We start from the raw sequence: 26,075 nt of genomic DNA, 5'->3' as shown, positions 1-26,075 counted from the left end.
CCCACACACACATCTGCCCCCCTGCATCTGGCCGCTGGGGGTACACTCATCCAAAAAGGTTGAAAACCCCTTATATAGGTAGATTAACAGCATTCTGATAGGCAGTCTGATTTGCTGCCATTGATCCTTTTTCTGGGAATGTGACATGGCTTAACTTTAAGTGCCCTTGAGACTTGTTACTGAAAGTATGATACATTTTTCCTCTATTCTGAAGTATAGTCTTTCTCCACTAGATGGCAGTAAAGAAAGCAGATTCCCTCAGGTTGAGAGTTTTACTGTTAACTTTCCTTTGGTGATGGGTTTTCATTTATGTCCCAGTTTTTATAAGAGGTTTTCCAGATAGGTTTGTAAATTTAACAAACCCAAAATATTGTTTCTTACATGCAATTTTTAAAATAGCTTTTGGAAATAATTTAATAATGGCTATATAAAGAATTGGTGATTCACTGGATAAATTAAGCATTTATAGTACTCTGATGCTGATCACACTGAACTAATGCAACTGTGCCACTGATACAGTATAGGACAAATGGAACTTTTATATCAGTTCAACTGATGGGTACTGTTAAATAGGAAATACTTGGGTATTTGGTATAATATTGTATGGGTCCATAGTTTTAGGAGGCAACTTTATTATAGGATACTACATGTAACATAACAGTGTTAAAATTGTTTTTTCTTTTGCTAACTGTTCTCTTGTAAAGTCCTGCCTCTTTGTGTCCTTGTGACAAAGTATTTAGCAGAATTTGCAGATTCTTTGGAATCTGACAGAACTGCACCATGAGTGCTTCTGCTACGGCCTTGAACTTGCAGCTTCTAGGCTGTCAACTGTGCACCTTAGTGTCTGTGCCTCTCCAGTCCCCCTATTGTAAAGTACAAAAAAGAGCTCCTCCTTCCTCCAAAAGAAAACTATTAAATCAGCCTGAGAGCACAATGTTGCAAGTTCTTACATTCAGTTTGTGCTTACTAATGTATCTCTTTTTTAGAGATACATTAGTTCCTAAGCATAAATGTGGTCCCAATGACTTCAGTGAAACTACTTGTGTGTTTCATTTTAAACAGGTTTGCACTATAAAGGGCTAAAATTATATTTAAAAATATTTTAATGGTTCTTACTGGGATAAAACCTATGTTGTACGAAAACAGTTCATGCACAAAGAAAATCATTATATTTTTTTCAATCCATTTAAGAAGGTTATTGTGAACTTTATGGGCCAAGACTATAAAAATAGGAACCTGAAAGTTAGGTTCAGCCTTTTAAAAACAACAAGATGACTTTTTGCAACCAATGAGACTTGTTTTACTAAGTGCAAACTTGAGTAGGGGTGGGGAAAAGTGCAGGTTCTTTGAAGCATTTCAGTGTTTCTGATTTGTAGAATTGACAGTTTTGGAAGGTGGTGCTAGAAAATAGTGCTCAGGCTATTAGTTACCACTTGTGTTTCTCTGATTTATTGTTCTTACAGAAATAACGTTAATAAGGCCCTCAAGGTCTCTCTCATAAATGAGATTTTAAGCATTACACTTTTTAGAAAGAAACCTCTACCCTTAACTTTTTTGAAAAATTCAGAGTGGGATGATGTTATTGCAGTTCATTCACATTCTCAGAATTGATTCCTCTTCCCGAAACACAAATGCAGATAACCGCAACTTGGGTAGGAACTTCAGTATTTATTGTCACCAGCTTCTGTTTCAATATGTGATGCTTCGGTTTCTGTTTGACCTTTTCCTCCCAAAGTTTGGAAATGAAGACCCTCGTTCTACTAAGATTTATGCCAGATAAATGACTTTTTGCTTTTGTTACTTTTTAATGTTGGATTGAATTAATTTGTTTTATGTATTCTTTTCAGAACAAGGCTCAGGAAGGAAATCAGTTTAATGGAGACCTCATTCAAAGGCAAAACTTTCAGAGGTACTGTCTTTTTGTCACTAGTGTTTGTTTAGAAATGCAGTGAACATAAAGGGCAAAGGGGATCTCTAAGTTGAATTCATTTGCATATACTTAGTTTTGACCATGTTTCATATTTAACAAAAAAAAACCCTTTAGCTTTTCCATGTTGATACATTAGAATGAATAGGAGTACTGACCTGATCTCCAAGCCAGAAGAGAAGATATTGACTTCTGGCTAGTGTACAAATGACACAAGTTAATTACCATTAGCTTTTTTAGTTGTATCAGAGCTGATTTGAGTAAGTGGGGATCACCAGAGGCTATCAAGTTGATTGTTTGGGGTATAACAGTCTTTGGAGAGCTCTGTAAACTGGAATGGTGATTTTGAATTTACTAATGGCTTCAAAGCATAGTGTGCTGGAGTGGGATATGTGGTCCTATTAATTGCAGCATTATATTTATTTGGGTGTTTTTTAATTTAGCGAATAGGAGTTGAATTTTATTGCATTTACTATTGAGCAGCCAACATGAGATATCATGAAGCCTTTATTCAGGAGTTGGTTTCCTTGGCTAATTTCTTCTGAATTACTGAGTTGGGGTATTCTTAGGTAAGTAAGTAAAGTATCTGAATGAGGGAGCATAGGATAGCAGGGAGATTGTGATGTCTGAGCACAGGTGGCAGTAGGAAAAGGATACTGAACATCCTCTAGAGCCATGCTGATGACAAGATAGGAAAATAAGTGCTATACCGCAGTAGACTAATGGTCTCCCACCCAGTAGCCTGTTTCTGACAGTGGCAGAAGTGGATGCTAGAGATCAGTGCTTTTCAACCACTGTGCTGTGAAGAGCTCCCTAGTGTGCTGCAAGAATTTCATAACTGCTGGTAGTTGTTTGTGAAGGGGAAATACTTTATTTCAGGTATAAAGATTATTTACTTAAAGCTAATGTAGAAATTCATCTACTGTACATGTGTTGGCTGTGGGGGACACGCAGTTCACAAGCCTCTCGGCTTTCAGTTCATGCCATTCATTTCAGTGCATGGTGCCCTCAGGCTTGAGTGCAGCTTGTAATATACCTACTGTGTGTGCGCTTCTGCTTTTACTTTTATTATGTGGCCAGAGTGCTCTCATAGTATTCAGTCTTTGTGTCAATTTGACTTTTTAAAATGGAGAAATTCTTGAAGAAGATCTCATTAGCTCCTGAAAATTCATGTAGCAACTTGAATGAAAGAGAACCTTCAATTAAGAAGATGAAGTCACTGACCAGGCAGTGTAATAAAGACTACTTGGAATTTTGTGTTTTTTCTGGTGTGGTGTCACTTCATCTCCTATGCCCAGGAGCTTAATGTGCAGAGAAAAATTATCAAATGACTCTATGGTCCCAAGTAAGCTGAAATGCCACCTTTCTACTAAACACCCAACTTATATAAACAAAGGCAGGGACTTTTTATTTAAGAGGTTGCAGGAAAAAAATGCAAAGCAGAGTAACCTTACAAGATAAACTTTCATCAGAAATGAACAGGCGTGCTGTAGGGATGGGGAATACCTTAACAGGTATACCGTAAAAAACTGTTATTAATGTAAATGTGCCATGGGCTGGAAAAGGTTGGGAAATACTGCTATAGATGGAGAGCATCTAACCAGATATCTCTAGAGTGATCTATCCCTTTTCAGTACCCTCCCTGGTATCCACCATTTATTTAGCTAGGGATGTCAGAGGAAACATTTTAATCTATTCTGTTTAATAGCCATTAGTAGATCTATCATCTGTGAATGTATCCAGTCTCTTTTAAATCCTGGCTATGCTCCCCTACCTCCTATGGCAATGAATTCTAGAAGTTAACTACATGTGTAAAAGAAGTACTTTATCTTGTTAGTTTTTAAACCTGTCTCCCACTAATTTCAGTGGGTGCCCCCTTGTCTAGTATTCTGGGACTTGGTGAACAACAGTTCCCTGTTTATTTGGTCCACCCCCTTCTTGATTTTATAGACCTCTATCATATCCCCCATCTACCATCTCCTTTCCAAACTGAAGAATTCTAGCTTTTTTAGACTTTAGATTTTTAGCTCCAGGCTCCTGATCATTTTGGTTGTCTTTCTCTGTACTTTTTCTAATTCTACTACATCCTGTTTGAGACATGAGGACTACAGTGGCACAGTATTCAAGATGTGGGCACACCACATAACCATGTTGACTGTTTTGCTTTCAGTTCCATTCTTAATGATGCCCAACATCTTACTATTTGTTCCTGATTGCCACTGCACACTGAGCTGACTGAGTGCAGTGACTCCAAGGTCTCTTTCACAAGTTGTAACAGGTAGTTCAAAATCCAGCATTGTGTACGTATAGTTGAGGTTATTTTTCCCTAGGTGCGTTACCTTGCACGTGTCAACATTACGTTCATCTGCCATTTTTTCAGTTCTCTCACTTAGCCTGGTGAGATCTTTCTGCAGCTTCTTTCCATCAGCCTCAAACTTGACTACGTGGAAATAAATGGGTATTGTCTGCAAACTAGAAAGGCTTGATCTGGCGTGAGAATTTCCTCAGTATCATCTGCAGTAAACACTGATGCAAAGGATTTGTTCAGCTTCTCTGCTGTGGCCCTATCATCTCTGAGTGTGCCTTTTGCACCATGGTGGTCAAATGGTCCCATTGATCCTCTAGCTGGCTTCCTGCTTCTGATGTATTTAAAAAAGTTAAGGAAAAGATAAGGAAAAAATGTCATTGGTGGTAATAGTAAATAGTAAACAAAATGTTCTTTGTGTCTGCGTCAGTGATGTACAAAACACTGTGGCTGCTAAGCACATCATGAGTTACAGGTGTGTAATGATCATGTTATGCAGCACTGAGAGCCCCACCCATAGTCTGCCATTTAGTTTTATCAAAAAGGTAAAACAAACTTTTGAGCAAAAGGAAAAGCATCTTGCTCCATACTTAAAGCCAGAATTTTGCATCTAAAAATCTTCATCTCAACAGAGGATGTTAACTAGATCCTCTTGGTTAACTAGACTCCAAATGAATAGTAGGCTTTATAGAGATGAACATCTTGCATTATCCTTGGAAATGGATTGAAGCCAGTGTGTGTGCTTGCCATAATGCACTAATGGTAACTGGTTCTATTAAAAAAAAAAAAAAAAAGATGAGTTGCTACATTTTACATTGGCTGAATCGTAAATGACTTTTGTGGTTAGCCCTGTAAGGAACACATTACAGTAATTTAGGCTGTAGATTAAGCGGCCTGAGACATTTTTGACTGTTCCTATCCTTTCCAGAGACCAGAGTAGATGCTTGAAGGCATTAAAAGGGTGAAGGGATGTCATTCACTGTAGCAATAATAGAGGTGTCAGGAGGTCTGAATTTTTTTTTTTCCAGTACTACAGAAGCAACTGTTGATGAAAGTGTGCTGCTATCAAGTGTTACAGTTTACTGCTTTAGTGGGTAATCTATGGCACTTTGATACCTTCAGGATGGATTTTTGCAGAATGGAAGTAGTTAGCAGTGAATATAGAAACCCATCCTATTCTTACTTCTGTACTATGTTGATCATCTGCAGTAAGTTGGGGGGAAAAAGGAAAATCTAAATGATTGCTTTTATTCACTCAAATAAAGTAATTGTCAATCTCTTGAAAAAATTTGGCAAATCAGAAAAATGTTTTGGCCATTGAAACAGGAAAAATTAGCAGGCTTATATTACCAATCTTAAACTCTGTGCTGCTCAGATGGGTGTGATACTTATTGACTGACTGATTGATTGATTTGATTTGTGGGTTTGGGTTAAAAAAATAATTTGGAAAATGTTCTTTAAAAAATGTTTGGGTGTATAGAAAGGTAGTGGTTGCACATCCAACAGTGTGTAATATTGTTTATGTCCTATAACCCTAACAGACTTTACCTTCTTTCCACAAGAGGGAGGAGTAGTACTTAGTAATAAGACATTTTGGAGCTGCAGCGTTTTGTGGCTTGCTTTGCCAGTCAAATAAAAGGAAGGAAACGCATCATTTAGAGAGAGAATAAGCCTAAATGTGCTTCGTTTATTTGATCTGTAATATAGTATACACTACATGCAAACTAGTGTTACTTCTTTTTCATCTTAACTGGATAGACACCTAGCACTTTTTTTCCTTGTGGTTTCCATTGCAGCTTGATAGTAAGTCTTGCATGTCTGATAAGAGGTGTTATCTCAGTTATCTACCCTTTAATCTAGTAAATTTAGTTTAAAAAGCAGCTTCAGATAGCAGTCCTCTGCATGAACTAGCATGTGCAGTGTAGTTTTATTTTGTAATGTGAATGCCTATTGTGATTCACATAAAATGTACAGCACTGAACAGCGGAGTAAGTGACTCTTCACACTTAGGTAGGCTTCTTGTGAAACATTTACTGTAGCAAGCAACTCATTTGTTTATGGGGAGGTTATTAGTTATTAGTTAACTTGCTGTTAACTAATTTTTCTGGGAAGTAATTTATTCCACACTTTTCAACAGTCTGCACATCTGACTTTATAATATCTGGTTTGCAAATGCAGCCTGCTGTTGACTTAAACTGTTAATGCTGATGGTAAGATCTTCTAAAGTAAAATTTTTGTAAAATGATTTATGACTTTTTGGCAAGAGGAATATTTTACTAATAAAAGGTATTAGTTTATTTCATAAATGTTTACACATAATGCATTTTTACAGTGCAGTTTTAATAGTGGGTATATAATTATTTAATCCACACCAAGAATTTTGTATTATTAAAATGCATCTTTTATAAAAAAAATAAACAAGAAATGTTATGTTTATAGTCACTACTGATATTCAGTGATTACAGTGACCGTGTATATCGAGAACACTTAAACATCAGGAAGAAAGTTAATGGACTTGAAAGAGGTGATGATGTACAAAGTGCCACATTATGCATTTACATACAGAGGAAAATTACTTGTCAGCAGGGTAAACATCCAAATAAGGCAAAGCCCCAGATTCCAAGGTGACCCTGTTGGATGTCAAGATCTACAGAAGTATTTTGGTACTGAAGTATAGAAGTTCAATCCTCAAACCCCCTTGTTCTGTTTCCATAGGTACCACAAGTCCTCTTGTACATCTAGCCTATCAACCCTTCTGAAAATATTACTTTTGGTCTCTGGCACATTTTGAGCTGTTTAATTTACAAATATATTTTGATGCTTGATAGTTCAGAAGGGGCATTTATCTGCTTTCTAAGACAGTCTGACTAAATGAAGACTTTTTTTCATACAATTTGTCCTTTATAAAAATAGGCTTAGCAAGCTGTAATAAATTACTGAGTCCTGCTTTCTAGGTGCCACACAAATTCTGCAGCAGATATCTACAAATTTAGGATAAGTTTACTTGCTGTCAGTGCTAATGTGTTGATAGCCTCTGATGTTGCTGACACTCAGCTAATGTAGGGCTGAAATGAAGTGAAAACTGTAGTACTGTTATTTCTGGGTTTTTTTGTTTTTTGTAAAGCAAAAAGGAAAAAACCCCATGAATCCAGAAGTTTCTTCTAATAAGATTTTCTCTTCATTCATTTTAAATAAAAATCTCATTTAAAGTTATATATGTTCTATAAGCATATAGTGATGTATGAAATAGAGTCAGAACCTCCAATATTAACCAGTAGAATCTGGTTACTGAAGGTGCAGTGGAGTTCTTCTGAAAATCAGGTCCATAGAATTGATCTTGAAATATGGTGGTTTAGCAGGACATTTTGTGTAATTTTAATTTGTACTAAATACCTGAAATTACTCTGAATAGTTTTCTAGTTCTTCATAAAAAATACCATGAAGTGGCATATTTAGGGAGAGACAAGAGGCAAGTGCCCTAGGTGCTGACAGGGATGGGGGGCCAAAAAACCTGACTTGATGTAGCTGTGTGATTGCAGTGGCAATTAGAAGTTGCCAGTGCTCCTATGAGTGGAAACTGTCTTGAGCAGCCTGCGCCATTCTTATGCTGCTGATATTTCATGTACCTTTGTGTGACTTTTTTTCTTGTTTTTTAGCCATTCAGTGGGTCAGATTCTTTCATATTGACTTGAGCAGTTAATAACAACCAGAAATAACACAAATTTTTATAGGACAGAACAGTTTAATTGTGCTATCTCGCTTCTTTTTTTTCTCTTTACCTTCTTCTGTTCTCTACCAACAAGAGGACTTGTCAAATGGATTTATTTTCAGCATGTGGCAGTCTAGTTGTATATAAAACACTTTATTTAATTATTTTAATTTGGTTGGGCTAAGTGTTCAGTTTGGTCATTCACTCTGGCACAGTAAGCAGTGTAAAGATTAATGTACCAAGTTTGAAATGCCAGATATTTAATTTTGGGAAAATCCTGTAAACCCATTGACATGAACTTTAATATAAGTTAAGCATGAATGGTAATGTAAGCCACAAACTAAATGTTTGCCTTTTTTTCCTGATATCACTTTTCTTTCTGTTGTATACATTAGAAAGTAATGTGCAGAAGCTGTTTTTCTTTCACAAGATATTGATTTTTACAGCAGGATTTTTGTTTAATTTCAAATGGCAAAACTTAGACTGTACTGTATTTAGTCTTTTGCTTAGTTGAATAGTTTGCAGTGATTGCTTAAGTTATGCGTGTTAAGACTAGAATGCATAGAATTAAGAGTCAAGTACCATGTACACAGGCACAGGGTCTAGACGAACATGGCCATGCAGTATGTAGCCACATACCACACGCTCAATTGTTCTCCATGCTACAAGAGAGCAGCATGGGGGGGGTGACCCCAATATCTAGGAGTCAAAACAAAAATCCTGCCTGCACAAAAAAAAAGCCGAGAGGTACACATGAGGGCAGCATGCACCATTCAAACCAGAGCCTGGCCAGCCAAAGCCACACTCCAGCTGCCAGCCAGGCTCTAAGCAGCAGAATCATCACTGCTGCAGCCCTGGGAGACCCCCAGATAAGGCTGCCATGGCCAGCACCAGCTTCCCCTACTCTACCTGGGGTAACCTGCCATGCGCCAGAGGGCTTGTGGCACAGGCATTCCCTGGGGACAACTAGTGGTGGTGCACTTTGTGCCGCCACTAGTTGTCCCCAGGGAACCAAATGTCCATGCTCATGTGGACATGGCCAGGGTGTCTGATTTATAATTAGTCTGCGCTATTGTCATTTGAATAATAATATTTTAATAAAAATGGAAAGAGAATATGCCTAAGCCTGGGCATCTTCCTGAAGCCCTGCAGGACCTTTTTATTTGTCCAGGCATTTAGCAAACAAGGGTAAGTTGGGGTATTGTTCAGGGAGCTTATTGGGTACATTCTAGGTCTTATTTAATATTTGATCTGCTTATGTAAGTCTTTTGTTGTAAGCGGCCTTGATCCTCTCTCTTTTTTTTTTTTTTTTTTTTTTTTTGAAAGGGTAGGCTTTTTTTTTTTTTTTTTTTTTCTTTGAAAGGGTAGCAAAATTTAAATAAATGCATTGGGTAAAAAGCCTTTTTTTTTCCTTTTCTCCCCTGGGTGCTGTCTTCTGTAAATCTTAGGAAACGCAGTTAGGAATGATGGGTTGCAAAAGCAGGAGAAATTTTAACTTTTTTTTAATGTATTTCAGTGAAAATGTGCAGCAAGCATACTGGGAACTGAAGAGGGAAATGTCTAACTTGCATCTGGTGACTGAAATGCAGGCTCAGGTTCTTCGAAAATTGAAAACAAACCCAACTGCAACCAAGAAAGGCAAGTTAGTGTTTGCAGGAATGGGCCTTACATGTGCGAACTGTTTCAAACTACACTATTCTGAAGATAAATTATCTACACCGTATCTCATCAATTGAAGCTGATAAGCCAGACTATATTATAGTTCCAGCATACCCTTTTTCTGCTTTGGCTTCTGTCTCATACTGGTCAACTTCACACATAAAGGTGTTGCTGATGTGTTTTTTCTTCAGTACTGTATTCTGTTCCCCTTGTGGCTTTTTTCTCAGTCAAGTGTTGCTTATGTGCACAAGGCTGAGGTGTTAAGTTTACTTGTATTTGACCTTTTACCACATCTATTTTGTATTTAAAAAAAGAGAGAGAGATTTCATTTTTCAAATGTACTTAATATTTTAACAGTATAGAATTTATCAGTATTCCTCAATCCGGCATTTTAAAAATTCAAGGAGACTTTGAGCTTTTTCCTACAATTACATTTTTCATCACCAAGTAAGAAAATATTCCAAAAAATCTCCCAGTCAAATATCTAAGATTACATTTGCTGTGTTTCAAAATTCTGATGCTTCAAAGCTGACTTACCTCTAGCACCTAAAAACAACTAAGGAAAAAATAGTCACTTCTGTTAGTTTTTCTGCATTATACATAAAGCATTTTTATATGTTGCTCACTGAAATTGTCTACTTGTGTGTGCACGTGTAGTAAGTATTTCCCTCTATCAGGGGCTTCACAAGGCATGTGTGTTAATTTAGCACTATCAGTTATGATAACCTACCAGTAGAAAACAAAAGGAGAATAACATCCAATTAAAGTAAGTGGCAATATCCATTTTTGCTTCTGAATGTAGGAAACGTATATAATGGATTAATTTTCTGATCAAGTGACTGCTGAATTTGACTGCATTGGATGATGTCTCTCTCTCTCTTATAAAAGATATAACAAGATCACGACTCAGATGGAAATTCCTACAGTGCCTACTATAAGGAGGCACATTCCTATAACTGGATCACTTAGATCAAGGTTACTAATTCTACTGTGGCTTTGGTTAATAATGATTTAAGATGATTCAAGTCAGCAGGTCCTGACGATCTCCACCCCAGAATACTGAGGTAATTAGCAGAGGTCATTGCAGGACCCCTGGCACAGCTTTATGAGCACTCATGGTGCTTTGGTGAGGTGCCAGAGGACTAGAAAAGGGCCAATGTGGTCCCTTTTCAAAAAAGGGAGGAAAGAAGACCCAGGAAACTACAGGCCCATTAGTCTTACCTCAGTCCTGGGGAAGCTCTTCAAGAAACTTATCCAGGAGCACATCTGCAAGGGACCAGCAGGGGAGATCATGCTTAGGGGCAACCAGGTTCATTAGAGGCAGGTCCTATCAGACCAACCTGGTGGCCTTCTATGATCAGGTCACAAAATCCTTGGACGCAGGTGTAGTGGTGGACGTAGTCTTTCTGGACTTTAGAAAGGCCTTTGACACTGTCTCTCACCTCATTTTCATTAAGAAATTAAGTGACCTGTGGTGTCGATGCCTACAGAGTCAGATGGGTCGCAAATTGGCTGGAGGGCCATGCCCAGAGAGTGGTGGTGGATGGGTCTTTTTCAACCTGGAGGGATGTGGGCAGTGGGGTCCCCCAGGGCTCGGTCCTTGGGCCCGCACTGTTCAACATCTTCATCAGCGACTTAGACGAGGGGGTGAAAAGCACCTTGTTCAAATTCACGGATGACACTAAAATGTAGGGTGAAGTGGGCACGCTAGAAGAGAGGAACAGGCTACAACTAGATCTGGACAGGTTACAGGGGTGGGCGGATGAGAACAGGATGGGATTCAATACTGACAAGTGCAAGGTACTGCACCTGAGGAGGAAGAACCAGCAGCATACCTATAGGCTGGGGAACTCCCTTATCAGCACGGAAGCAGAAAAGTATCTTGGTGTCATTATTGATTCCAAGATGAACATGGGCCGCTAATGTGAGGACGTGGTCAGTAGGGCCAACTGCATCTTGTCATGCATCCACAGATGCATCACGAGCAGGTCCAAGGAGGTGATCCTCCCCCTCTGTGACATTGGTCAAGCCGCAGTTGGAGTAATGCATCCAGTTCTAGGCACCGCACTTCAAGAGGGATGTGGACAGCGTTGAGAGTGTCCAAAGGAGGGCCACTCGCATGATCAGGGGCAGCAAGGCAGGCCCTAAGAGTGGAGGCTACGGGACCTGAACCTGTTCAGCCTCCACAAGAGAAGGCTGAGAGGGGATCTGGTGGCCATCTATGAACTGGCCAAGGGGGACCAGCAGGCAATGGGAGATACCCTGTTCCCCCAAGCACTACCGCGAGTAACAAGGAATAACGGCCGTAAGTTGACCGCGAGTAGATTCAGGCTAGATATCAGGAGGCACTACTTCACAGTCAGGGCAGCTAGGAGCTGGAACCAACTTCCAAGGGAAGTGGTGCTCGCTCCTACCCTGGGCGTCTTCAAAAGGAGGCTAGATAACCACCCTGCCGGGGTCGTTTGACCCCAGCGTTCTTTCCTCCCATGGCAGGGGGTCAGACTAGATGATCTGCTCAGGTCCCTTCCGATCCTACCTACTATGAAACTAAGATAATCTGAAAGTTGGCTACTAGTCTGTAAAATGGGATAGCAGCTTCAGTCAAGTACCTACTAGGTGAATGCTTGCTGAAATTGTAGTTACAGTACTGACTGCCTTTTCCATATGCAAGTGCATATACTGAAATGAACTAAACCACATATATTCAACACTAGCACATTAATCCAGTTTCACTGTAGAAACTGAAAATTGTCTGTGCCAGGTTTTGGTGTGCTGTTTGCCAACTTACAACTACCTATATAATGTGCTGGTTTTGTGACTGAAGTTTTCAGGGTTGCTTGTCTGGCTTATGCACAAGTGGTAATGCACAATTCCCTTCTTCCCTCTGAATAAAAACTTGTTTCAGGAGCATGTGTGCAGTTGATAATGAATCATTGTATCCAAAGATACAGGAGGCAGCATTATCAATTGATCTGTTAGACTGTATAGACTTTTGCTACTGTTGCTTTCTAGATTTCTTTATCAATAATTATTACATAAAGGCATGTGGGCTTAAGACTGGAAAACCTCAAGAGGAGAGAGAAAAAACTAGATGTACCTTGCATGGTTTATCAACATTACTTGTTTATGGAACACTATCCTAACACACCTGCAGTGCTACCATGTGAAGGAGCATTGACTTGAGCCATGTTTTGGATTATTCAAGGGAGAATCAGTTTGCCTCAAAAGTTGTTAGTGCAGTCATCATCTCTCTCAAACATGAGTTGGTTTTAAGGGTCATGAAAATGAGGCACTTGAAGAACAGATAGGTACACACTATCCTCATTAACAAATGTCTCATTATTCCACAACAACATCAGACAGCAGTTGAGGAAGTAAGCCATTGCTTACAAAAGCTTGCACATCTCTGACTTTGTGTATGAGGTGCAAGTCTACCTGCCCAGTTATTCCATGACTATCTCAAAGGTTTTCCCGGTATATTTGAGGGCACATATTTGATTTGAGTCATAATTTGGATAAGTAAAATAGTGAAGTAAAGGTGACTGGATTGTAAATTTATATAGCTAAAACTAGGTCAGTAACAAAGAATTCAGCTCCCATAAGAATCACTATCTTTTTTCCCAGTAGTGCTGAATACATGTTTAGTTCATTTTAGTATAGGTAGTTTCATATGAAAAAGTTTGGTACAATATGGAATATCTTTGAAGAAATGGCTAATGGAACATATGGTAATAATAAGCATGTAATAATAATGGTAATAATAAGTATTGTGCTGGTGTAAAGAGATTCTTCCCCCCACCCACTATGGTAATTATAAGTTTTTTGTTCTTTCAAACATGCAAGTTATTTAAATCTGAAACAGCAGCCCTCTTCTTTTATGCTGTCCATTTCCCTAAAATCTGTAGAAGTCAGAAGTATTTGCTATGTTAATTATTGCAAGATGCTTGTGTATTCCATTAATCTGTCAGTGACCTATGTTATCTGGTCAACAAACTTGCCTCAGCCCATAGCCTCCTGAAGCATTTTGGAAATCCTTTCATCCATGATAGTAGACATGACATGACAGAAAACATGGTGTTTTCTGATGCTTTGCCATACCTTTTTCCAGGAGAAGGCAGAACCTCGGCAAATTTTAAGATGAAATCAAATATAATGCTACAGATCCTGATATGAACAGAGGTCATTCTGATATCTTTAGACATCCACCCTAGGAAGTAGTTTGAGTTGATGTGATTCTGAAGTGTAGAAGCAGAAATGGGAGTGGCTGTCAGAAGTAGACCAAGTCTGCTCTTGTACAAAGTTTTTACTTGGCTGATAGTTTGTCCCATCTTGTCCACAAAAGGCATTGTCCTTTTTACTAGCTGGTTCTTGACAATGCAGTGGTTACGAGGAAATATGTTTCTCTTTTTTAGCTCTATCTGCAGAAAGTCTCACTTTCTCCTCAGGTATTCCAGCGACATGCTTCTGAGCTAACCAAATTAAAGCTAAGTGACTGAACGTTGCAGCAGAGACCTTGGTTGACTTGCAGTTGCCTCCACTTCTTGGATACCTTTTTAATTCTAACAGTTCCTTCAGTGAAAGCATTCTAATAGTGTACATAGTTAAAATGGAGCAAGATCATTAGGTCAAAGGCTGTATTCGAGTTTGTAGAACGTGATATAACAAGGTATCAGTTCTAAATTGGGTCTCTTGCCATTAATTCAAAGTGTGTGTGTGTGTGAGAGAGAGAGAAACCTACTACACTAGTAGGGCATGGTTGTCCATACGGCCACATCCCAACCCTTATTATTCTTAGGAGTTGTGTTATTGAGATGTTAAAGAACTTTTAAATTGAATATTACAAGTATTGAATCTGCAATCTTCATTAAGCAGTTCTAACTCAAGCTGCCAACTGGCTGCAAAATATTCCTCCATTCTGCTCAAGGGGGCTGTCCTGTTCCACACTAATGTGAATAGCTGTGCTACTGCTATAGCTAGCTGTTAAAGTTCAGTTGAACTAGTTCATTCCAACTTTTTTACACTTGTAGATGAATTAGTGTCTCATTTGCCTCAATGTTTTAGCAATTCTAATATCTACAATATCTGGAGCAGTGTAATGGTGGCTGTTCTTCCTTGTGCCCACGGATAGCTTAGAACTCAGAAGCTGCTTTTTACACTGTCGGCACAAAGGGAGCAAATCACAGAATCCATATCTTTCAGATTTGACTAACCAGCCATTGGGAAGTGCTTTTCACTGAAACTTGCAAATAAATTGCCATTTAATGACCTTCCCTGGCAGGGTGAGGCTACATCCCTTCGCTGTGGTTATAAGCTACATTTTGTACTCAAAATTCATAGCTAGAGTAGGAAACCACCTCTCAGGTATGGATTTCTTATAACTGGGAGACTCCAACAGAAAAAAAATTGCCAATCCTCATTGAATTTGTAGTGAAATGTGAGAGAACAGTGCCTGCTCTGAGCACTGTAGTTCCTCTGGTCCTGTGCTGTCCACAACGTAACTAGTTCCTTTCCCACACACTTTTTCAGAGTATACTGAATGTTACCTGGAGTGGTAGGCCAGGCTTGCAGTCTGTTGCTACATTTCCAGCAGTTAAACTACCTTTCAACATGAACAACATGAGCACTAAGCCAGGAAAAGGGAGATGTTTCCTGGACTCAGTGAGAGCTCAAAGCCTGGCAGCAGGAGAATGCAATTTATTAAACACAATAGTGACACGAGAAGCAAGATTTCCTGCAGTTGGACAATATTCTGGATTTCTCTCAGTTTATATCTCTGGGGCAACACTTCTAGTAGCCTTTGCAAACCTCTTGAGCTCGACTGGGCCCCCAATGCAACTCTGGGAATTGGTTAGCTTCCCCAAGTAATATACTGAGAGAGTGCTTTTTCAAGTGCTAGGGTGAAACTTTAATTTAAAGATTCAATGTTGTGTTCATTAATTAGTGAATGCTCAAGAGAGGCAGTCCTAAAAACATGCCAGTTGAAAATACCTGCCCTTTTTACTAGGTAGTGTAATATATCTAGATATACCCTTTTGATACCCTTAGAAATAGCCAACACTTTCTAATTTTATGCAGCTCTTTAAAGAATAATGTTTGTTTGTCTTCTCTCTCCAGCTTCCTCTTGTACACCCGTACAGTGTGTTGAAGACCTGGAGAAGGACCTCTCAAAGTTATGTTTGACTTCTTCTGGGGCATTCTACAAAAAAACCTCTCCTTCACAAAATGACAAAGTACTCTGCAATGCCATAGCTTCCCCTCTGCCAAGAGGTATAAACATGTTGTCTGAAAGGGAAAATCTCCAGTCATGGACAGATGAAAATACCATCCCAGCTGGCGTTACAGCGTTTCAGGAACACAATTCTTATGCAAAGAGCTCTCTGGAAGATAATTCCTGGGTATTCCCAAGCCCACCGAAACCTAGTGAGACTGTGTTTTGGGAAACAAAAAACAAAGCATCTTTGTCAAACTATCCAGTAGATTACCTGGATCGGTGTAACCAAAACTGCCTGCACAAGAGCTAAGTCACTTGTAGAAGAAATTGAGGCTGGTTCTGACTGCTGGAACTTTTGAAAGAGCAAAGCAGTTGGGTAAAAAGTGGAAGTATGTTTTATGTTTTTTGTCTTATTCCAAGACAAGGCCTGGTCTCTCACTGCTGTAAATCATTATTGAAGGCAGTGCAGGTGTCAGCAAATCAGAATTGGACTCGAAAGTCCTCATGTATGGAAAATATCACACCCTTGCAAAGCATTATGCAGACTTAAGAATTTAATTCTTGGAATAAAATTAAGTAATTCAGCTCTGTATTTCAATGTGCTGTATGTACATAATACTGCTTGTAAAAGCATTTGGTTTCGTCTGTTAGAAACTTCTAAAAGCTGTGAGCTTACTTTGACGGTGATCTTTCTGATTGGATCGCTCAGGCAAAGATTAAAATTGGAATTCTCTCCCCTCTGGTTTAGGAACAGGCACTGACTGCCAGGAAGAAAATATGAGGTATCTTTCTCAAAATAATGTTTTTATTTGTACCATATAAAAACCAAAAATTCCTAGGAGTTCCTGTTTAGATGGTCTTATAAGTATATAAATACCATAACTAGATGCTGCTGAAAGTTACAATTCATGGATCTCTATTTTTGTTTTCTCAATTCAGACCAAGAATGAAATGTATTCTATGCACAATAGTGCCTGCTACAAAATCACCATAACAAAATGACAGTGATTATGTGCATCCTTTGCACATCACTGAAATCTTCTCTTTTTAACTGCTTGGTTTCTAAAGCTACTACTACTAACCCTTTTTTTAAACACTGAGAAGCCTTAATTTGAGCAATTTTAACTATTGCTTAAAATAACAATTATTAAGCCACAACTTGGTTTTTAATCTTTAAAGAAGAAAATGAAAATCTTTCAAATTATAGCTACCTGCTTTATATAGACTGTTATGTGTCCAAGTAAGGATGTATTTGGGTGACTGATACGAAAACTTCTTTTCCTTTAAAACCAGGAACTTCTACGCCGATGCAAGTTACAGTATTTTTCTAAAGCTGCCTGGCTTCATAGAGTTGGCTGAAAGTGAAATGGCTAGCATGTACAATAATCAGGATAAACATGCTATGTCAGGTTATTTCAGATTCCCAAGGAATTTGGCATGATAAAATGATTAATGCCATTGTTTTATGATTGTTCCCTGCCTAAAAATGAGCAGAAGTATTGAAATTCATGGGCCCAGTTTGAGGTCAGTGTAAGAAACTGTGATTGTTTGTTTGTTTTTAACAGGTCAATACCAAAATATTAAAAATGAGCTGTCATTGCATAAGGAAAAGCTATGACTCCTTAAAGAGCCACTGTCAGTGCCCAAGTATATGATATAACTTGAGTAATACTTGACCAGTATGGCTCTAAACACTCCCCCCTATGGATTAAATGTTCCACATGATGCCCATCTCCTTCTTCCCTATTGCCAATCAAAACTGAAAGAATGTCTTTCAGATACCTTCTACTGTATTAGTGAACAGCATACATAAATAATGTCTACCATTCACCAGATACTGTTTTTATCTTTCTATTATCTTGCTCGCGTATACTGGCTTGTCTGTGATTAATGGAAATGATGTCAGATGCTGGAATTTATTCTGACCAATGAACATAGCTGACTCAAGGGAGTACAATCTCTTGCAAAGTAATAGAACAAAACCCAGTATGCATAAAACAAATCCAAGTCACTAGGCTTTAGCTGATAGAACCAACTACCTGTGTAATAACAGAGCAGCAGAAACCATTTCTCATGTGGCTGCATAGATTCTATTGTATCTAGTTCTAATGTAGCTTACTGGGTTTTTCTTTGGTTACACTGATTTTTGTTGTTGTTTTTGTTTGTTTTTTGTTTGTTTTTGTTTTTTGGGGTTTTTTTGGTGGTTTTTTTTTTTTTGGCATTTTGGGTAAGTAATGCAGACACCAACTTGATTTAACATAAGTTGACATAACAATGAAGGAAACCTGTTGTGTAAGATTTTAAATAAATTTATTTTTGCTTGAAACAGGCTTCACTTCTAAATCTCCATTAGACTCTGGCAGTCCAACCGGTTCCTTTGTTGCTATATGATTTTTTTAATTATTATTATTTGTGTAGCAGAATCCGATAGAAGTTCATTAAAAAGTAGAGGATTAAAAGTGCTTTCTTAGCTTTTATAAAATGCATATATATCCTCGACATGTTGTTCTGCACTGAGAGCGGGTACTCATCCTGGCTGCCCAGAAGTAGGGGACCTGGGTGGCTTTTTGTTTACAGCACATGCATGCATATTCTCCCTCTGTGGTTTTTTGTTTTTGTTTATTTCATTTTAAAACCACTTCCCAGTCTTGCTTTGCTTTTCATTTTGTGTGTATATCCACGCTGCACTTCAACATAAAGAGCCCACATTCTTCATGCTTAGAATTTCCTGTGCCTTGCTTTTTGCTATAAGTCTGTGCTATCTTCTGCTGCTGATTTCCTGAGCCAAGGGTGAGAATACGGAGGGGGAAATGGCACTTGCTGAGAGGGACTTCTGGAGAAAAAACTGCTGACAGTGGCCATGCCATAACTCTAGTAAAGGTTGTCCCTAGGTTTAGAGTAATTTGGGAGCTAACTCATTTCTGAAGTGTCAATGCTTTTGTTGGACTGAAGTCTCCAATCAAACCTTGACTTTAGAGAAAAGCCATTTAACTCTTGTTTTTTTTGTGGCTTACAATGCTTTTCCATTTTCAAAAATCAAAGCTTCTCGTAGCAATGCCCACAAAGTATACACTGATGCTTTAGGTAAAGTATGGCTCTAGTCTTTGGAGGAAAGTGGGGTAGAAACAAGTCACTCAGTTTGATCAGTGAGTCATAGTAAGAAATCCCCAAAAGAAAAAAAAAGTAGAAAAAATTCTGCTGCAAGTAGGTAAGTTCCATGAAAAAAATGAAAATTTTAATTCAATTTGTTTGGAAAACTTCATCTGCTGCATGCATCTCGTCAGTCCTTGTACCCTGCCAAGCATTAATCCTCCTCAGTGCAGGTATTAGGAATATTGAACTGTTCTTTGAAAATCTGCCAGTATTCTGATATAAGCATGGCTTGCTGCTTTGTGTATAAAGCAAGTTGACACTGTATTGAATATTTTGGAGGTTGGTTATTTTCCAGTGCCTTTGTTAATAACTCTTGCACTGTATAAACTTTGCTGCATCAAAAAAGTTTAAAAAAAAATCCTTTGTGCCAAGTCTTCCTGTTTAATATTGTGGTTCTGCAATAATGAAAAGTGAAACTAATCGTGATTGTTGCATGAAATATCCATGCCAAGGAGGAAAAAAGTGAAGCATGAATTTTGGCTTTATCTAATGTGCTGTCCTGCATACATTCTTCTCATCTTTTCTAACTATTATAAAGTACTCCATCGTGCTTGTTTCAATAACAGATTAGAAAAATAGACCTTTTGTCACTGCACCTATCCCTTAGTTTTTATCTGTTACCAATTTTTAAAAACAGTCTAACTCGTACCCTATTCCACAGATGTACAGGAAGAAAATGTCTTATTCCAAAGAGGTGACTTGTGGGGTTTTTGTTGAGGACCCCTACACACTGTTGACTGTTTAATAATCATGCTATCCTGCACACCTAATAAAATCACCTGTGGAATGAATTGTTCCTTAATTTGGAAGCATTTAGGTGGACCAGTAATGTGGGATTTTGCGTTTAGGATAATATTAGAAAATTACTTAACTGAGTAAATGTCATCTCCAATTACAATGAAATTTGATCAAAACCTCACTACTTCAAAGATGACTACAGATGTATCAGTAAATGTAAATAGAAGATATTTCCTAAGGAAAACATATTGGAGTATGAAATAATCTTTTCTGCCTGTTCATTTCTTCTAGCAGTGGCAGAGATGGAGTAGGTGGTAGAGTTGTTGTTTAGGGCAGGGGTCAGCAAATTGTATTGCGGAGCCACTAGATCTGTCCAACAAAGCTGGAGGGCTTTGTGAATGCCAGTGGCATTCAACTGGTGTGTGGACCCCTAGGGGGCTGTAGACTATGTCTAAGGGGTTCTCAAAATATGACTATGTTCAATTAAAAGTATGTAAGCACCCACGCTTAGAATTCAAGGGGGTCTATACCTCCATCCAAAATTTTTTTTTTAGGGGTCTGCAAATGAAAAAAGGTTGAAAATTACTGGCCCATGCCAGGCAGCTTCAGCTGTACCCACAGCACTGCTACTTCCTTTTGTCCTTGCTCTGGTCTGATGCAGGCCATGTGCATCAAGAGAAGAGGGCTTTCCTTTTACGCAAGCCAGGGCCAGGGAACTGGAAATTATGCCTGTGCTGCCACCACTTCCCTCAGCTTCCTGCTTCCTAGCTGCAGCACAGGTGCAGCTTCCAGTCTGTGGAGGGCTGCAACAGAGCAAGGCAACTAAAAAGTGTCTTCATGCTGCCACCACTTCTTCCTGCTGGTCCCCCACCTCCTGTCAACTGCAGTGTGAGCTCAGATTCCAGCTGTGCCTCCACTGCATTTGGGGAGGAACAGAGAGAAGCAGTAATTTGCAGATATATGGCCCTGGAACAATTGCCTGCCAGCTGAAAGCTGCACACATGCTGCATCTGGGGAGCAGGGGTTTGGCAAGTGGTGCAGCTCCCATCTGTGTGGCTCTGGGAGGGACACAGGGAAAGGCCCACCATTACACCCGACGTGCAGCTGAATCTGCCCTGCCTGCATTGGATCAGAGCCAGGTTGTTCTTGGTTCTCAGTTTGTAAAAAGGTGCCAGCCCCTGCTTTAGGGTATACAATAAGATGGGCAGAAACATGTATTTACTCCATGCCAGAGTCTTGAAACAATATAGTGGAATTGTTAGAGAGACAGTAATGTCCTTGGTGGTGATGATGTTGGAGAAGCCTCAGCACTGCTCTCTTGAAATTGTGAAGAGTGGTGGAAAGGTCATGAAAGAGCATCAATGATTTTAGATAAATGAATACCCACAGCATCACTGATACTCATCCGTAAAGTACTTGGAACTCTACAAAAGCACCTAAAATGGTGCTAGACCACTTTTTAACATGAACTTGCAGGTTGACCTGTAATCCCACAGGAATGCTTGGAGGAGTCCAGTGATGCTACTCCTCTATAATGGTGGGGCATAGCCACAAAGGCTACCCACAAAGTTCTCTTAAGTTAAATTCTTAACAGAGATGGGAGGAAGGTCCCAACTTGTTTTGGGAAAAAACAAATGAACAGGTGTTAACTACCATTTATACCTTTGCACAGCTCCCCGTCAGAGATATTCTGTCTTTAATATAATTTATGCTTGATTTAAATAAAAAGGTTTGTTCCTATGCAGGAGGTGTTTTGATTTTGACGTGTGTCATTTCAAGTAAATTCTGACAAAGATTTCTGAGTGGAATTGAGGAGAGGAGCATATACCTAAGAGGTCTATTTTAGTGAGAAATGTGAATTCCTTTCATATCAGTCAAACTAGCACTATGAGAGAGAGTCTGTGGTTTACTGTGTAAATGTAGAGGAAAAAAAGCACACTAGGTTACAATCTGGTCCTCAGGTTTAAGTCGACATAGTTGCATCGAGTCAGTAGTATAACATGTTTTTGTTTTTTTGGGGAGGGGGGTTATGTTTTCTTCATTTCATTTTTTAACCAGTTTTACCACATAAATATGTCAGTATTGCTTTTTTTTTTTTTACCATAGGCCCGCATTAAAAATAAATAAAACAAAACACCCAAATTAGAAATGAGAATCACTGTAGCTGCCATAAACATTGTGTAAGTGAAAACTAGCAAAGATAGTTTAGTAACTAACTCCAGATTCCCACCTCCTTGCAAGGTCATGTTTTAAAGGTCTTTGGGCCTGATTCTCATTTAAGTTACTGTAGTTTAACTATTTATTCACACGCTTCAAAATTACTGACATGTATGTGGTGATTAGAATTAGTTCCCTTTCTTGAGTCGTGTCAAAAATTAAATTAGTTAACTCATTCACCATAGTCCTAATTTAAAACACTTTTAAGTGAGGATTTACATAGATGTATATATTCTACTGTACTTTACTAACAGCAACTGTTCACACTCCAAGTATAAAAAAAAAAAAATGGTATTCAGTGCAGCGTTCGTCTGGCAGATTCTAAAAAAAAATTTGGTAAAGTAACTTGATGCTCCCATCACCATTAACACTTCTTTCTCTGACACTAAATCACAATTCAAAGGCTTTTTATAATGCCAGCATTATGTAAAATAGTTTGCTACACTGATTATAATCCCTAAAATTATTTGTTGTCAACTTCAGCAGGCAGGCAAGATAGTGACCTAGGCAAAAACCAAACCCATGACACTCACCAGTAAGTTTTAAAAGCCAATTTCATAGAATGATTTTTTTGTTGTTTTTAAAATTAACAGCACTGTAACTTGAACAAGGAAAGCCAAGGACATAGCTTTAATTTGGTATTTTTGAGCCTGAATAGCTGTGTGCGCATCAAAAAGATCCTTATCAGTCAGGAGCAGAGTTCAACTCATCCTAGATTCTGAATGAGGCAGCAGTCACATGATATTTGGATATAATGTACAATGTCTGCCAGTAGCCTGATATGCTACATGTATATCTTGGCCAGAACTAGCCAATGAACTTTCTACTTTGGTGGGACCAAATCTATTCAATTAATTACAGTCTTTCAGGTCAAAAACACTAAAATCATTAGTAGGCAATGCATTATTCTGTGTAATTTTAAGATTGGCTAAAGGGGAGTGCGGTATCGGATAGCTGACAGCACAGCCCACCAAAGATTTTAGTCTTTTCAGCTTCCAAAATACCCTCCCACCTTTGTTTAGGGTTCTCTTGATTTTAATTGAGGTAACTATGTATTTTTCCCCTCTCAGAATTTTCAGATAGTCACCCAACAGTGAAGTGGAATTTTAAAAAGATATTCTTTCAACACATAGTATGTGGCATATTCTAAATTTCTTATTTAAAAAAAAAAAAGTGTCTCTGACTTTCTCTATCATTTTCTTTCCTGTCCTTTCACCAGATGCTTAACTTATTGATACATATATGTGGTTTGCTTGCTTACTATTATCCATAGTAATTTTGCAAGTGTGGTTGCTTAATTTTGATGCGTAGGTGATATTTACATAACTACAAACCCTAACATCTCTTTTGAATCAGCTAGAGACTGAAAGAAACATCTTGGTGTTTTGCCCATTCAGAACAACCTCCTAAAAGAAATCTAGATGTGAACAATTGTTTGCTTGTTTTTCCACTTACTCTTAAGTTTGTGGCAGCTATAGTAATTACAGGCCATGTCGTCATTCTCTTACAGCTCTGAGTGTTGAACTGAAAAATGAAAAAAAGTGATCCTCCTACCTGCTAGAAATGATATTGCCATTCTCTGCCCCTTTATTGGGTAAGCTGGCTTGACTATTCAGTCTATTATTATTCAGACTTCAAAAAAACATTTACTGCTTCTTGTTCATTCATTTTTGTATCAAGTTTGCAGCACTGTCTCCATGCTTTCTCTTTAAAGTATTTTATATTGCAGCTAATCTTTTTTTTTTTTTGCCTTCTTTCTCTCTCCTCAACACTTCATCTTCTTCCCATCCATTTTTTACTGATTCATCAATTAAAGACCATCTCTCTGTGAAACTATTCTTAGGCTTCTACTTCTATCTTAATCACTTCCTGCAGAGACATTGAAGTGAGAAAATCTGCCTTGAAAAGCTCACGTTTGCCACCCTAGAAACTGTGATGAAGATCCAGATGGTACCAGGACAAGAAAGACTGAATTCTGCCTGGGACTAACTATGCCTTTTCTTTACAACTGTAGCTCTTGATGGTGTAGTGTGCTAAAAAGTGATTGTCATAATATGGTTCAAACTTCAGATGAGGAATAGGAAAGGAATTTAAATTCATTTTTATTAAATGAGATAATAAAACATATTAATGTTTAAACAGTAATAATGGCACTGCAAGGGTACATTTGAGGAGGGAAAAATACAAGTGTAGAAAGTCTGTGTGTGGCCTCTTACAACCTGAAGCAAAAACAAGCCTTAAATTGTTCTTTTAAAACAACAGCAGCTGGAATTCCTCTGAAATATATGCAAAACATCTTCCTTTGGAGAAGCAAAAAAATATCTTGAGGAAACAAGCCAAACCACCAGGAATATTGATAGAGAAAAATCAGCAAGGAGTCCAGTAAGAAGAGATGTGTGTCGTTTCCCCCCGCCCCCGGCCCCAGATTAAACTTCAAGTCCACGTTCCTCAAATCCTTGAAATTAAGAAAGTAAAAAAATGCTGGATATATTCATAGTAAGTTATTTATTCCCAATACACCCGAGATGCATTCATTCTATATTTTTCACTCAAATCCTGCTTGGAAGACGCTTTAAAAAAAAAAAAGTCTGTTTGCCTGATTAGCTCATTTTACCAATTCAAAATGTGTACAGATAACACAACTGAGATTTCAGAACTTGATTTCATATTTTAGTTACATTGATGTAGGAAGTTTCTGCTGTTTCTGCTTAGCAGGAATTCCAGTTTTTCTATATTCTTCTCTTTGCTTTAGATATTCCATTTTGCATTCTTCATAAAATGCTGGGTCAGAGTAGCTAGAAAAAAAAGACAAAATACAAATAATACCATGGCTTCAGTCTTAACTGAAGAACAGGTATGTATAAAACTGAAGGCGATACTATCACCACTAAATAATATTGTGCTACAGTGAGTGTAAATATTATGTGCAATTTGTGTATTAAGCATCTGAAGTTCAGATCTGCATCTGTCCTTCCAGCATTTCACTACTGGACAGAATGGCCCTAAAGCATGACATAGCTGAAGGATACAACAAAGCACTTCTGGAAATACAATCCCCAAAAGGGAAAGGCATGAAGGGCATGTGGGCAGGGGAGCAAGGTGTGGGGGTCAGGCTACCTACCTACCCACCCACCCATTGCTGCAGTCAGGGACAAAATTTAAGACAATCCTCCAATAGTTAGATTCTATTGGAAACTTGTTATAATTTTCTATGTAAATTTTCTGTATAAAGAACCTAATTACTGGGCAGTCATCTTAAATTTGAAGTCATCTTGGATTTGGGTGAGTATGGTAGTTTATGGCACCTGCCACAGAAAAGAAAAATAGGAAAAAATATCATTCCTTCAGACTTTGATAACAGTCAATGGTCAAGAAAAAGTTTAACAGCTCAGTGCTGCTCTTTGAAACCAAGGTAAAATACTTTCCCCCCTACCACCACTATCTGTAGCAATGGTCCTAATGTTGTGAACAGGTTTTCATAAATATGGGACAATTTTCAGTTAAAGAGAGGGAAAAGGCTTCCTTCAATTAGTTCCATCTGTTTCCTATTTGTAGTAATACCAAGTGACTGCCTTTCTTTTTTGAACATCAATGTGGCAAAAATAACTCGCTCTATAGTAGTTTCATAGTTGGTAGGGGTGGAAGGGACCTGAGGAGATCATCTAGTCCGACCCCCCTGCCGAGGCAGGAAAGAGTACTGGGGTCAAACAACCCCGGGCAGATGTTCATCCAGCCTTTTTTTAAAGACCCCCAGGGTAGGAACCAGCACCACCACTTTTGGAAGTTGGTTCCAGGTCCTAGTCGCCCTGACAGTAAAATAGCACCTCCTGACGTCTAGCCTGAAACTACCCTCTGCTAGCTTGTGTCTGTTGTTTCTTGTAACTCCTGGGAGTGCTCGGGGGAACAGGGACTCTCCCAATGCCTGCTGGTCCCCCTTGACTAGTTTGTAGACTGCCACTAGATCCCCCCTCAGCCTTCTCTTTTGGAGGCTGAACAGGTTCAGGTCCCTCAGCCTCTCCTCGTAGGGCCTGCCCTGCTGACCCCTGATCATGCAGGTGGCCCTCCATTGGACCCTCTCCATATCGGCCACATCCCTCCTGAAGTGCGGCGCCCAGAACTGGATGCAGTACTCCAGCTGCGGCCTGACCAGGCGCAC

General features: G+C 38.8%; 2 protein-coding genes across 9 annotated transcripts in view; one reads left to right on the top strand and one right to left on the bottom strand.

Moving 5' to 3' along the window:
• The window catches only part of AZI2 (5-azacytidine induced 2), a 57,163-nt gene extending 33,289 nt beyond the window's left edge, over window positions 1–23,874 (top strand). For 2 of the 4 annotated variants that reach the window (XM_025202341.1, XM_025202342.1), the window contains 3 exons: window positions 1,848–1,909; window positions 9,458–9,579; window positions 15,715–16,553. In XM_025202341.1, coding sequence (XP_025058126.1) covers window positions 1,848–1,909; window positions 9,458–9,579; window positions 15,715–16,121 — 591 coding nt within the window. In that variant the 3' untranslated portion in view covers window positions 16,122–16,553. The other 2 variants (XM_025202339.1, XM_025202340.1) reach the window with 2 other exon arrangements.
• A 531-nt stretch (window positions 23,875–24,405) lies between these two features.
• Window positions 24,406–26,075, bottom strand: part of CMC1 (C-X9-C motif containing 1) — a 65,294-nt gene continuing 63,624 nt past the window's right edge. For all 5 annotated transcript variants that reach the window (XM_025202345.1, XM_025202343.1, XM_006022184.3 and 2 more), the window contains one exon: window positions 24,406–24,714. In XM_025202345.1, coding sequence (XP_025058130.1) covers window positions 24,594–24,714 — 121 coding nt within the window. In that variant the 3' untranslated portion in view covers window positions 24,406–24,593. The remainder of the gene's footprint in view (window positions 24,715–26,075) is intronic.

This window comes from Alligator sinensis, unplaced genomic scaffold (genome assembly GCF_000455745.1).
Source record: "Alligator sinensis unplaced genomic scaffold, ASM45574v1 scaffold181_1, whole genome shotgun sequence".
NCBI classification, from domain to species: domain Eukaryota; kingdom Metazoa; phylum Chordata; order Crocodylia; family Alligatoridae; genus Alligator; species Alligator sinensis.
This window is presented reverse-complemented; position numbering and strand designations above follow the sequence as displayed.